The 12,348-nt window shown below is 50.9% G+C and overlaps 1 protein-coding gene across 1 annotated transcript in view; it reads left to right on the plus strand.

Annotated features, from left to right (window-relative positions):
* Window positions 1–12,348, plus strand: part of jhy (junctional cadherin complex regulator) — a gene marked incomplete at its 5' end in the record, with an annotated part of 76,973 nt that overhangs the window by 12,027 nt on the left and 52,598 nt on the right. Inside the window, 1 exon segment of the mRNA XM_084338375.1 lies at window positions 8,535–9,255. Coding sequence (XP_084194501.1) covers window positions 8,535–9,255 — 721 coding nt within the window.

Here is a 12,348-nt window from a genome sequence, read left to right on the forward strand (position 1 = left end):
AGTTGGAGAACGCAACTTCAACAACTAGCGGGGCCAGAGGGGTGTAATAAAGGACGGCTCGCTAGGTAGCTCGCTACGAGCCGTCCTTTAAACCCCTCTGGCGCGCTAGATGTTGAAGTGCTCTACACCTAGCGCCCCCCACCACCACCACCACCACCCGCACCACCCCCACCACCACCACCACCACCACCACCCCCACCACCACCACCACCACCACCACCACCACCACCACCACCACCACCACCACCACCACCACCACCACCACCACACCACCACCACCACCACCACCACCACCACCACCACCACCACCACGCTCCTCTCCGTAAAGGACAACAAAGAGCCTGATGACATCTTTTCATCAGCTCACAAAGAGCATTTTAGGGAGGGTGCAATTTCAGGCCATTTCATAAGCTGAAAATTACCGTTTGTGAACCATTCCCAAAGCACTAGTGCTCAAACATACTGTCATTAGCGAGGCGAGAAGGTGAAAATGGGAAAATGAGCTCTAAATAGAGCTCTAAATACAGTGACCCCCCCCCCCCCCCCGCCACCCTCCGCCTCTTCCCTCTCATCTGTTTCAATTTCAAAGGACGGCTTTTTAGTCTCAACACAAGGTCTCCGTCTCTTTGTTTGAAGACGTCGTCAATATCTTCTGACCTCTCAGTACTAGGCGCCTGGTTGGTTCTACCCGGCTCCTCTCAGTATAGGGGCGCCTGGTTGGTTCTACCCGGCTCCTCTCAGTATAGGGGCGCCTGGTTGGTTCTATACCCGGCTCCTCTCAGTATAGGGGCGCCTGGTTGGTTCTACCCGGCTCCTCTCAGTATAGGGGCGCCTGGTTGGTTCTACCGGCTCCTCTCAGTATAGGGCCGCCTGGTTGGTTCTACCCGGCTCCTCTCAGTATAGGGGCGCCTGGTTGGTTCTACCCGGCTCCTCTCAGTATAGGGGCGCCTGGTTGGTTCTACCCGGCTCCTCTCAGTATAGGGGCGCCTGGTTGGTTCTACCCGGCTCCTCTCAGTATAGGGGCGCCTGGTTGGTTCTACCCGGCTCCTCTCAGTATAGGGGCGCCTGGTTGGTTCTACCCGGCTCCTCTCAGTATAGGGGCGCCTGGTTGGTTCTACCCGGCTCCTCTCAGTATAGGGGCGCCTGGTTGGTTCTACCCGGCTCCTCTCAGTATAGGGGCGCCTGGTTGGTTCTACCCGGCTCCTCTCAGTATAGGGGCGCCTGGTTGGTTCTACCCGGCTCCTCTCAGTATAGGGGCGCCTGGTTGGTTCTACCCGGCTCCTCTCAGTATAGGGGCGCCTGGTTGGTTCTACCCGGCTCCTCTCAGTATAGGGGCGCCTGGTTGGTTCTACCCGGCTCCTCTCAGTATAGGGGCGCCTGGTTGGTTCTACCCGGCTCCTCTCAGTATAGGGGCGCCTGGTTGGTTCTACCCGGCTCCTCTCAGTATAGGGGCGCCTGGTTGGTTCTACCCGGCTCCTCTCAGTATAGGGGCGCCTGGTTGGTTCTACCCGGCTCCTCTCAGTATAGGGGCGCCTGGTTGGTTCTACCCGGCTCCTCTCAGTATAGGGGCGCCTGGTTGGTTCTACCCGGCTCCTCTCAGTATAGGGGCGCCTGGTTGGTTCTACCCGGCTCCTCTCAGTATAGGGGCGCCTGGTTGGTTCTACCCGGCTCCTCTCAGTATAGGGGCGCCTGGTTGGTTCTACCCGGCTCCTCTCAGTATAGGGGCGCCTGGTTGGTTCTACCCGGCTCCTCTCAGTATAGGGGCGCCTGGTTGGTTCTACCCGGCTCCTCTCAGTATAGGGGCGCCTGGTTGGTTCTACCCGGCTCCTCTCAGTATAGGGGCGCCTGGTTGGTTCTACCCGGCTCCTCTCAGTATAGGGGCGCCTGGTTGGTTCTACCCGGCTCCTCTCAGTATAGGGGCGCCTGGTTGGTTCTACCCGGCTCCTCTCAGTATAGGGGCGCCTGGTTGGTTCTACCCGGCTCCTCTCAGTATAGGGGCGCCTGGTTGGTTCTACCCGGCTCCTCTCAGTATAGGGGCGCCTGGTTGGTTCTACCCGGCTCCTCTCAGTATAGGGGCGCCTGGTTGGTTCTACCCGGCTCCTCTCAGTATAGGGGCGCCTGGTTGGTTCTACCCGGCTCCTCTCAGTACTAGGCGCCTGGTTGGTTCTACCCGGCTCCTCTCAGTATAGGGGCGCCTGGTTGGTTCTACCCGGCTCCTCTCGGTATAGGGGCGCCTGGTTGGTTCTACCCGGCTCCTCTCAGTATAGGGGCGCCTGGTTGGTTCTACCCGGCTCCTCTCAGTATAGGGGCGCCTGGTTGGTTCTACCCGGCTCCTCTCAGTATAGGGGCGCCTGGTTGGTTCTACCCGGCTCCTCTCAGTATAGGGGCGCCTGGTTGGTTCTACCCGGCTCCTCTCAGTATAGGGGCGCCTGGTTGGTTCTATACCCGGCTCCTCTCAGTATAGGGGCGCCTGGTTGGTTCTACCCGGCTCCTCTCAGTATAGGGGCGCCTGGTTGGTTCTATACCCGGCTCCTCTCAGTATAGGGGCGCCTGGTTGGTTCTACCCGGCTCCTCTCAGTATAGGGGCGCCTGGTTGGTTCTATACCCGGCTCCTCTCAGTATAGGGGCGCCTGGTTGGTTCTACCCGGCTCCTCTCAGTATAGGGGCGCCTGGTTGGTTCTACCCGGCTCCTCTCAGTATAGGGGCGCCTGGTTGGTTCTATACCCGGCTCCTCTCAGTATAGGGGCGCCTGGTTGGTTCTACCCGGCTCCTCTCAGTATAGGGGCGCCTGGTTGGTTCTATACCCGGCTCCTCTCAGTATAGGGGCGCCTGGTTGGTTCTACCCGGCTCCTCTCAGTATAGGGGCGCCTGGTTGGTTCTATACCCGGCTCCTCTCAGTATAGGGGCGCCTGGTTGGTTCTACCCGGCTCCTCTCAGTATAGGGGCGCCTGGTTGGTTCTACCCGGCTCCTCTCAAGTTCAAGTTCAAGTTCTTTAATAGTTGTCATACAGAAGTACAGAATACTTTCATACAAAATGCTTCTTACTGTTACGCTCCAGAGACTGTGCTAGACAAGATAGTATCAAATAACATAATAACATAATATAGCATGAATTTAGAAGAAGAATGAGGTCACAGTTGTTCGGTATAGACATATGTACAATGTTCTGAGTTACCATATAATATACAATACACAATACTATGCAGTGTACTAATGTACAGTACTATCTAGTGCAAAGCAGAAGTGGGATGAGGTACAATTTTAGGTACAATTTACAGTAAGGTGTACGAGTTGTAGTGCAATCCTTCATCCATAAATATAAAGTGTGGGGAGTGGGTGCTACAGTGTGTTTGTTTAAAGTGGGTGTGTGCTATAAAGTGTGTGTAGTGGGTGCTACAGTGTGTTTGTTTAAAGTGAGTGTGTGCGTGTGGATGTGTGTGCTATGTGTGTTTGGTGGTTGTTGTTGTGTAGTGTTCATTCATTGTTCGTTTAGCAGCCTGATGGCCTGGGGATAGAAGCTACTTCTGAGTCTTTCTGTGCTCGCCTTGAGACTCCTGTGTCGCTTGCCTGACGGCAGCAGTTCAAAGAGGCAGTTGTTCGGGTGGCTCGAGTCCTTAATAATTCTCTTAGCCTTCCCCTTGCAACGCTTGTTGTAAATGTTCTGGAGAGTGGGGAGCCCCCCTCCAATTGTGCGTTCGGCTGAACGTGTCACTCTTTGTAGTCTGCTTTGGTCTTTTGCAGTGCTATTCCCAAACCAGGAGGTGATGTTGCCGGTCAAGATGCTCTCTATTGTACATGAGTAGAAGTTCTTAAGGATCTTCTGGCTGACTTGGAACTTCCTTAGGCGCCTGAGGAAGTAGAGGCGTTGTCGTGCCTTCTTCACCACACTGTTAATGTGTATGGTCCATTTCAAGTCCTCGGATATGTGGGCTCCGAGGTACTTGAAGCTGTTGACTCTCTCAACCGGTGCCCCGTCGATGCTGAGGGGGCTGTAGTCCTTGACCCCCGACCTCCTGAAGTCCACAATCATCTCTTTTGTTTTGCTGACGTTCAGGGAGAGGCTGTTTTCCTGGCACCATCCCGCCAGGACCTTGACCTCTTCCAGGTAGGCCCTCTCGTCGTTGGCAGAGATCAGGCCCACCACCACTGTGTCGTCAGCAAATTTGACGATTGTATTGCTACTCCGCTGAGCCACACAGTCGTGTGTGTACAGGGAGTAGAGGAGGGGACTCAGAACACAGCCCTGGGGGGCCCCTATGTTGAGGGTGATGGATGAGGAGGTGCAGTTGCCTGCTCTCACCACCTGGGGTCTGCCAGTCAGGAAGTCCAAGACCCACTGGCAGAGGTCATAGCCCAAGCCCAGGTCCCTGAGCTTGGCTATGAGTATGGAGGGGACTATGGTATTGAATGCCGAGCTGTAGTCGATGAATAGCATTCTCACATAGTTCCCCTGCCTCTTGTCCAGGTGTGATGCTGCTGTGTGCAGCACATGGGATATGGCGTCCTCCGTGGACCTGTTGGGGCGGTATGCAAATTGCAGGGGGTCCATGTTGATGGGGAGGGAGGAGCAGATGTAGCCCTTTACTAGCTTCTCAAAGCACTTCATGGCTATGGAGGTGAGAGCTACAGGGCGGTAGTCGTTGAGGCAAGCAGGCTTGGATTTTTTGGGTACAGGGATAATAGTGGACTTCTTCAGGCAGGTGGGGATGACAGCCTGTTCTAAGGACAGGTTAAATATGTCAGTGAATACTGGGGCCAGTTGGTCGGCACAGACTTTTAGGACGCGGCCGGGGATGCCGTCCGGACCTGCTGCCTTCCTGATATTCACTTTTTTAAAGGTCCGCCTCACCTCATGCTCTGTTACCCTGAACACTGCGCCTCCATCAGCAGCCGACCCCCCCCCCCCATTGCCGAGGCTTGTGAGCTGGTGTTGTTATTACCAGCATCAAACCTCGCATAGAAGGTATTGAGGTCGTTTGCTAAGGAGATGTCATTGTTCAGTTTGAGGGAGGCGCCTTTGTAGTCTGTCATCGTTTTGAGCCCCTGCCACATAGCTCTAGAGTCAGCTTGTTCAAACTGGAGTTCAATTTTATCCCTGTAGCGCCGTTTGGCCTCTGACACTGTCCTCCTTACGTTGTGTTGCGCCACCTTGTGGTCATTCATGTTGCCTGCCACTAGGCCGTCATTGTATGCTTTGGTGCGCTCTCTCAGAGCTTCACGGACGGATTTGTCTACCCAGGGTTTTTGATTTGGGTAAACTTTCATTTTGGTAGTGGGGATTGTTTCTTTCACCCTAGTACAGACATAGTCCAGCACTGTCTCCGTGTAGGCATTAATGTTATCTGTGTCGCGGAATACAATCCAGTCTGTGTTGTGGAACACTGACCGGATCGTGTCCTCTGACGTCACATCCCATTTCTGCACCTCTCGCGAGACTACGGGAGTACTTTTAATTCTTTGTCTGTACTTTGGTGTAAGGAAAATGGATGCGTGATCTGACTTGCCAAAGCCACTATCAGAATGAGCCTTGTAGCCACCTTTAAATTGCGTGTAACAGTGATCTAGGATGTTACCGCCTCTGGTGTTGCAAGTCACATGCTGGTAGAAATCAGGCAATACCTTTCTCAGATTGGCGCTATTGAAATCTCCCAGTACTATACTATAAAACTCAGTATAGGGGCGCCTGGTTGGTTCTACCCGGCTCCTCTCAGTATAGGGGCGCCTGGTTGGTTCTATACCCGGCTCCTCTCAGTATAGGGGCGCCTGGTTGGTTCTACCCGGCTCCTCTCAGTATAGGGGCGCCTGGTTGGTTCTACCCGGCTCCTCTCAGTATAGGGGCGCCTGGTTGGTTCTACCCGGCTCCTCTCAGTATAGGGGCGCCTGGTTGGTTCTACCCGGCTCCTCTCAGTATAGGGGCGCCTGGTTGGTTCTACCCGGCTCCTCTCAGTATAGGGGCGCCTGGTTGGTTCTACCCGGCTCCTCTCAGTATAGGGGCGCCTGGTTGGTTCTACCCGGCTCCTCTCAGTATAGGGGCGCCTGGTTGGTTCTACCCGGCTCCTCTCAGTATAGGGGCGCCTGGTTGGTTCTACCCGGCTCCTCTCAGTATAGGGGCGCCTGGTTGGTTCTACCCGGCTCCTCTCAGTACTAGGCGCCTGGTTGGTTCTACCCGGCTCCTCTCAGTATAGGGTCGCCTGGTTGGTTCTACCCGGCTCCTCTCAGTATAGGGGCGCCTGGTTGGTTCTATACCCGGCTCCTCTCAGTATAGGGGCGCCTGGTTGGTTCTATACCCGGCTCCTCTCAGTATAGGGGCGCCTGGTTGGTTCTACCCGGCTCCTCTCAGTATAGGGGCGCCTGGTTGGTTCTACCCGGCTCCTCTCAGTATAGGGGCGCCTGGTTGGTTCTACCCGGCTCCTCTCAGTATAGGGGCGCCTGGTTGGTTCTATACCCGGCTCCTCTCAGTATAGGGGCGCCTGGTTGGTTCTACCCGGCTCCTCTCAGTATAGGGGCGCCTAGTTGGTTCTATACCCGGCTCCTCTCAGTATAGGGGCGCCTGGTTGGTTCTACCCGGCTCCTCTCAGTATAGGGGCGCCTGGTTGGTTCTATACCCGGCTCCTCTCAGTATAGGGGCGCCTGGTTGGTTCTACCCGGCTCCTCTCAGTATAGGGGCGCCTGGTTGGTTCTACCCGGCTCCTCTCAGTATAGGGGCGCCTGGTTGGTTCTATACCCGGCTCCTCTCAGTATAGGGGCGCCTGGTTGGTTCTACCCGGCTCCTCTCAGTATAGGGGCGCCTGGTTGGTTCTACCCGGCTCCTCTCAGTATAGGGGCGCCTGGTTAGTTCTACCCGGCTCCTCTCAGTATAGGGGCGCCTGGTTGGTTCTATACCCGGCTCCTCTCAGTATAGGGGCGCCTGGTTGGTTCTACCCGGCTCCTCTCAGTATAGGGGCGCCTGGTTGGTTCTACCCGGCTCCTCTCAGTATAGGGGCGCCTGGTTGGTTCTATACCCGGCTCCTCTCAGTATAGGGGCGCCTGGTTGGTTCTACCCGGCTCCTCTCAGTATAGGGGCGCCTGGTTGGTTCTACCCGGCTCCTCTCAGTATAGGGGCGCCTGGTTGGTTCTATACCCGGCTCCTCTCAGTATAGGGGCGCCTGGTTGGTTCTACCCGGCTCCTCTCAGTATAGGGCCGCCTGGTTGGTTCTACCCGGCTCCTCTCAGTATAGGGGCGCCTGGTTGGTTCTACCCGGCTCCTCTCAGTATAGGGGCGCCTGGTTGGTTCTACCCGGCTCCTCTCAGTATAGGGGCGCCTGGTTGGTTCTACCCGGCTCCTCTCAGTATAGGGGCGCCTGGTTTGTTCTACCCGGCTTCTCTCAGTATAGGGGCGCCTGGTTGGTTCTACCCGGCTCCTCTCAGTATAGGGGTGCCTGGTTGGTTCTACCCGGCTCCTCTCAGTACTAGGCGCCTGGTTGGTTCTACCCGGCTCCTCTCAGTATAGGGGCGCCTGGTTGGTTCTACCCGGCTCCTCTCAGTATAGGGGCGCCTGGTTGGTTCTACCCGGCTCCTCTCAGTATAGGGGCGCCTGGTTGGTTCTACCCGGCTCCTCTCAGTATAGGGGCGCCTGGTTGGTTCTACCCGGCTCCTCTCAGTATAGGGGCGCCTGGTTGGTTCTACCCGGCTCCTCTCAGTATAGGGGCGCCTGGTTGGTTCTATACCCGGCTCCTCTCAGTATAGGGGCGCCTGGTTGGTTCTATACCCGGCTCCTCTCAGTATAGGGGCGCCTGGTTGGTTCTACCCGGCTCCTCTCAGTATAGGGGCGCCTGGTTGGTTCTACCCGGCTCCTCTCCAAAGCTTGTTTTTTTTATTACGCTAACACACAATCACATTTGACTGACATTTCGACGACCATATTATACATTTAGAAATATATTCATTAGTAGTTTTTAGGGATGTCCGATATTATCGGCCTACCGATATTATCGGCCGATATCGGCATTAAAATGTGATATCGGAAAATATCGGTATCGGTTTTCAATTTTATTTTCTTTATTTATTTTCTTTACATTTCTATAACCTTTATTTACCCAGGCAAGCAAGTAAGAACAAATTCTAATTTTATTTATTGTCAAAAGTATGCATAATGTTGTGTTAATTCCACAACAAGAGATATGTAATGTTAATTACCTGAAATTATTCCATTTTTGGGGGGGGGGGGGGGGGGGGGGGGACGGACCCTGCATATATCTGTATCGGTTGATATCGGTTGATATCGGTATCAGAAATCAAGAGTTGGGCAATATCGGTATATCGGTATCGGTAAAAAAGCCAATATCGAGCATCCCTAGTAGTTTTACTTGATGATAATATCTTTCACTACATCCCGGCCTGCCTGCTTGAGCTAGAGAGGGAAGTTACCTGACCGTTTATTCGTATCTACTATTAAGTATACTTTTTTATTTGCCGGTAGGCCACCTTTATTTTTTTTTATTATTATAAACTGATCTTCCGTTCCTTCTCAATGTCATTATTCTCTCCCCGTCAGGTCAGCGTCCTCGGACGGTTGCTACTCAGAGCTGCGCTACGACCCCAACTGGAGGAGCAACCTGAGGGCAGCGAGCCACTTGGACGGCAGGTGGGAGCCTCCGCACCTCTCCGCGGAGGAGGAGGACGAGGAAGAGGAAGACGAGCCTCCTCTGTATTACGAGCACGAGGCACAGGAGAGACACGTCGCCACCACCACCACGAGTCCAACGTTCACCCAGAGTCCACATCATGCGACCGGCGACGAGTCTAAGCAGCCCTACCACCTCCATCCCCCGCAGAGCCCCGCCAGGCCGACGCCCGACGACCCCCACCCTCCGAGGGGAGACGAGGGCAGAGCCTCGCGGAGACAAGAAGAAGAAGTCACGAGCGAGAGGAACCTGCACAGCTATCTTGGGGGACCTCTCCTGCTGCGCTCTCCCGAGCCGGCGGGGGGGAGTCACAGTGAGAACAACACACCTGTACACAAACACAGCAGGGAACAACACCAGACTGAGCCAACACAAGGGGCGGCGCCGGCGACTAAGAACCGGCCCGGTAGCTCCTCCACCAGGTCCAAGGGTCCGAAGGTCCTGCAGGTACGGGACAGGAAGCTAGCGAAACATCGGGAGGACATGGTCGAACGCAACACAAGGACCCTGGGGCTGAACACGGCCAAAGCTGCCGGCTCGTATCTCAAGACGCATGCGGTGAGGACGGAAACGCGCGAAGCTTTGAATCAGGTATTTTTCATTATGTGTGTGTGTGTGTGTGTGTGTGTGTGTGTGTGTGTGTGTGTGTGTTCATGCAGGGTTTGTTTGGTTTGTTGGTTTGGAACAGGGCCGGCACATTAAAAAATAAATAATAATAATTGCGGCGCCCCCTCGTGGCGCACCACGCTAGTGCATCGCACACCTATACGCGGCCGTCCCGGGTTCGCTTCCCGCTCCCGGTGACATTTGTCGCATGTCTTCCCCGCCTCTTCTCCCGTTCATCCTCTCCTCATCTGTCGGTCATGTCTGACCATGAAAAGCAATAAATGCTAAAAAAGAAATCTTAAAAAAAAAAAAAAAAAAAAAAAAAAATGGTGGCAGAGTACATTTGCCTGCTGTAGCCACCAGGAGGCGTCTATTCTTAACCCAAACGGTCCATGCGTTTTGCGAATCTGATTGGCCACTGACATTTCTGGTCATGTGACATGTGCGCCCAATCGCGTGACGTGCCCACTTCCGGCTCTTAACAGCCTGCAAACGACCTAACGCCTAGTTTAATAATAATAATAATAATACATCTATTTTATATAGCGCTTTTCCAGGTGCTCAAATACGCTTCACATGGGCAGGAGAGACAAACTATGGCAAAAAAAAAAAAAAAAAATGGTTAAGCTTATAGGCTACTCTTTTGAAGTTGGTTAAGGTTAGAGTTTGGAATCAGGGCTGGTGTTCTATCGCCCTGATCTAAGACCAACTCTAACCTTAACCAACTTCGAAAGAGTGCCTAAGCTTAACCGGCGAAAGAACTTGCCGTCACACGATTGGTGCGACCAGAAACAGCAGTGGCCAATCAGAGCGCTAAACGCGAACGCGGAAGCATGCACCGTTTGGGTTAAGAATCGACGCCACCAGGAGCCACCGGGAGTTCCTCAAAGGACGCTGATTGGTCTAATGTCTATTCTGTTTTAGGGTGGATTTGGCCTTTAACCCTTTCACTACCACACTACAGAAGGTTAAGCCAGATTCTTCCGGGAACCCCATTTTTGTATCAGGAGGGAGGACAGTATTTGGGCTCCCATCCCTGAGATTGGGACAGCCATTCACACCTTCTCCTCAGACAGCATGCAGTTACAGAAACGGCCACCAGGAGTTGCACTAATATAGTTTATATCTCCCAATAAAACACTGCTACCCCAGCTAGCTGTTGTTTCTTTTGTGATGTTGTGGCATCCCGTGTCCTCACCGATCCTCAGGTGGTGACTAATAAAAATGCCTCAACATCAACAGATAATATAATAAATCTTTCGCCGTCGACTAAAGACGCACTTCTTCAACCATTATCTGAAATACATTTTCTTTTAAATAAAGTCTAACCTTACTGTCATGCACTTGTCCTAATAAACTAACCTACACTGTAGCACTCAACACTTTGATGAACATTGTTACTCAGCTGATAGAGTTGTGCCCTTCCTGATGGCTTGTCGTACAGAACTTGTAAGTCTAAAAGTGGATACAAGCGTTCAGCTAAATGACTAAATGTAAATGTAATATAATAAAAATGCTTCAACATCAACAGATAATATAATAAAATGCTTCAACACAACAGATAATATAATAAAATGCTTCAACACAACAGATAATATAATAAACGCCTCAACATCAACTCCGCCTCAACATCAACAGTGAGATAATATAATAAAAACGCTTCAACATCAACAGATAATATAATAAAATGCCTCAACATCAACAGATAATATAATAAAATGCCTCAACATCAACAGATAATATAATAAAATGCCTCAACATCAACAGATAATATAATAAAATGCTTCAACATCAACAGATAATATAATAAAAAACGCAGCAACATCAACAGATAATATAATAAAATGCCTCAACATCAACAGATAATATAATAAAATGCCTCAACATCAACAGATAATATAATAAAATGCCTCAACATCAACAGATAATATAATAAAAACGCAGCAACATCAACAGATAATATAATAAAATGCCTCAACATCAACAGTGAGATAATATAATAAAAACGCAGCAACATCAACAGATAATATAATAAAATGCTTCAACATCAACAGATAATATAATAAAAACGCAGCAACATCAACAGATAATATAATAAAATGCCTCAACATCAACAGATAATATAATAAAATGCCTCAACATCAACAGATAATATAATAAAATGCCTCAACAGATAATATAATAAAATGCTTCAACATCAACAGATAATATAATAAAAACGCAGCAACATCAACAGATAATATAATAAAATGCCTCAACATCAACAGATAATATAATAAAATGCCTCAACATCAACAGATAATATAATAAAATGCCTCAACATCAACAGATAATATAATAAAAACGCAGCAACATCAACAGATAATATAATAAAATGCCTCAACATCAACAGTGAGATAATATAATAAAAACTCCTCAACAGCAACATATAATATGGTTTGGTCGACTGATTGAGTGATCTTCAAATTAAATGAAAATACAATGGAAAATAACGTGTTTTCACAGCACATACGTTGTTAATTTGGTCGAATGAAGAAAGCAGGGTTCCTTTATATACTGTAGGTAAAAGAGAGTGTTGTCATTGGCAGTAAGTGGTGTGTTATACCTGACAGATAGAACAGCGCAGCCTCTAGTGCCAAGGCTGGGCGCCAGTGTTGTGATATGTTTCCTGATGCCTTAATACTGCTGCCGCTGAATGCAGCCAGGCAGCCAGAGTGAGCTGTTTTAAATGTGGAGGTCAGTCCTTGGGCTTGTTACTGCTCTAGTATGCCGTTTCCTCTGGATATTGTTGTGAGATTGGTTTTTACCATGTAGTCTGAAGATAGTAAGAGTAACCTAATGTAATGTGTACTGCTGTGGTATTTACCATGCAGCCTGAAGATAGTAAGAGTAACCTAATGTAATGTGTACTGCTGTGGTATTTACCATGCAGCCTGAAGATAGTAAGAGTAACCTAATGTAATGTGTACTGCTGTGGTATTTACCATGCAGCCTGAAGATAGTAAGAGTAATCTAATCTAATGTGTACTGCTGTGGTATTTACCATGTAGCCTGAAGATAGTAAGAGTAACCTAATGT

This window comes from Notolepis coatsorum (genome assembly GCF_963971535.1).
Source record: "Notolepis coatsorum genome assembly, contig: SUPER_8_unloc_1, whole genome shotgun sequence".
NCBI classification, from domain to species: domain Eukaryota; kingdom Metazoa; phylum Chordata; class Actinopteri; order Aulopiformes; family Paralepididae; genus Notolepis; species Notolepis coatsorum.